General features: G+C 30.7%; 1 protein-coding gene across 1 annotated transcript in view; it reads left to right on the top strand.

Moving 5' to 3' along the window:
- Window positions 1-1,921, top strand: part of LOC106462693 (metabotropic glutamate receptor 8-like) — a 95,347-nt gene that overhangs the window by 74,578 nt on the left and 18,848 nt on the right. The window contains exon 6 of the mRNA XM_013922639.1: window positions 1,423-1,618. Coding sequence (XP_013778093.1) covers window positions 1,423-1,618 — 196 coding nt within the window. The remainder of the gene's footprint in view (window positions 1-1,422; window positions 1,619-1,921) is intronic.

The following is a 1,921-nucleotide window of genomic DNA, read 5'->3' as shown; positions in this document are numbered from 1 at the left end:
TTTGAAATTATGAACATTGCTCAACATCATGAAAATTAAACCTTATTTTCAATAAGCAATCCTGAAAAATATTTGGGGGTGCTTAACTTTTTTCCAGGTGTATAGTATCAAAAATATCTACATCAACATTGTGAAACCATGATATTCTATATATCATGTACGGCTCGACATGTTCCTCCTATACACTCGGAATCTGAGGGTCGCGGGTTCGAATCCCGGTCACACCAAACATGCTCGCCCTTTCAGCCGTTGGGGCGTTATAATGTGACACTCAATCCCACTGTTCGTTGGTAAAAGAGTAGCCCAAGAGTTGGCAGTGGGTGGTGATGACTAGCTGCCTTCCCTCTAGTCTTACACTGCTAAATTAGGGACGGTTAGCGAGATAGCCCTCTTGTAGCTTTGCGCGAAATCCAAAAAAAACAAAAAAAAACCTATATGCTCGAACGATAGAATATCTGAGCGCTATCGTAATTATTGCATGGTGAAGCTACAAATCCATTAAAATCTGTTACTTTCTTTCTCAGTTATTTTATTTTATAGGATGTACAAAATGTAAAATCGAATGCATCTCTTAGAAACAAAGTTGTATAAGTATTTAAAAGATCGTTTTTGAATAAATGTATATTCATTGATGTTAAACGTTCTAATATTTTATCTTAACTTTTTTTTGCTGATCCATAAATTCCTCCCTCTCGTGGATGAAAAATAATAAAAAAGGAATTATTTACTTAATTATGTACTAAATTTAATAATTTATATATCGGTTTCATTCCGTCGTATGATTGTTTATCCGATTAAGTCGTTAGTTATAAATGTAAAGTATTTTTAGAGCCACCTGTAACATTTCCTTTTTATATGCTATACAGTCGTGATTTTTTTAATGTTACCTAAATATATTATCAGCTGGATGTTTTACATGTAAATTATCGATTACAAACACAAGTAGATGTTCATTTTTAAATCCATATAACAGTTCAAAGATTTCTCTCTGAATCGTCCTCATGTAAATAATCGGAGATTCATATTGTCAGTTAATTAATACACTTCCAATATAACGAATATAATTCATTTATAATCGAACAGTTACGTTTTTTTTCCGGGTTTGTCTAGTAATTATCTAATCCGTTTCAACACAACTTACTTTAACTTAATTATATCTTCCAAAATAGATTTCTATAATAATCCTAAAATCCACTTTTTAATAAGGTACTCAGACGTATGAATATACTAATTACATTTCTGACAATACTATTTTAGAGTTTTTACAAATTACGTGTTTTTTTCTTTAAATAATTTATGAGTTTGAAGTGCCATTTTGGTTTCTAGTTAATTTTTCACTTGTTCAAACACAATTTTTTTGTGTCAAACATTATTTGGATAATAATTGCATTTGCTGATTTTACCAATATTATTTCATTGTAGGAGCTGAAACTTTGAATAAGTATGAGCAGGAGGGATTGGTGCCATTTGTGGTTGATGCTGTGTACGCCATGGCGCATGCGTTGCACAACATGATAAAAGATCGTTGTGAGTCTTTCTTGAAATGCGATGAAATATATCCAGCCCCTACCGGAAAGGAACTATTAACATACATTCGAAATGTTTCATTTAAAAGTAAGTAAAATTATGTGATGTTTTATTTAAAATTCTAAGTCGATATTTCTTCAAGATTATTTAAACTTGAATCACTTTTTTTTATATTTCAATTTTATATTAAACTTACTAAGACTAACATTAAAAAAAAAAGTTCCTTTGTAAATCGTCTTTATCAAACTAAGACTGATTTTTCGAGAAATATCGTTAAATTAGTTACTTGTTGGTATAACGTCTAATATAACCTTTGGGTATAATGTTTGATTTCAATATGATTTCTAGAGGACATTTCATATTTTAAAAAACGCGAGGGGACTGTCTATGATTG

The sequence above is a fragment of the Limulus polyphemus genome, unplaced genomic scaffold (genome assembly GCF_000517525.1).
Source record: "Limulus polyphemus unplaced genomic scaffold, Limulus_polyphemus-2.1.2 Scaffold1226, whole genome shotgun sequence".
Taxonomy (NCBI): Eukaryota; Metazoa; Arthropoda; class Merostomata; order Xiphosura; family Limulidae; genus Limulus; species Limulus polyphemus.
The sequence above is the reverse complement of the archived record's forward strand: the minus strand, read 5'-3'. Positions and strand labels throughout refer to the sequence as shown.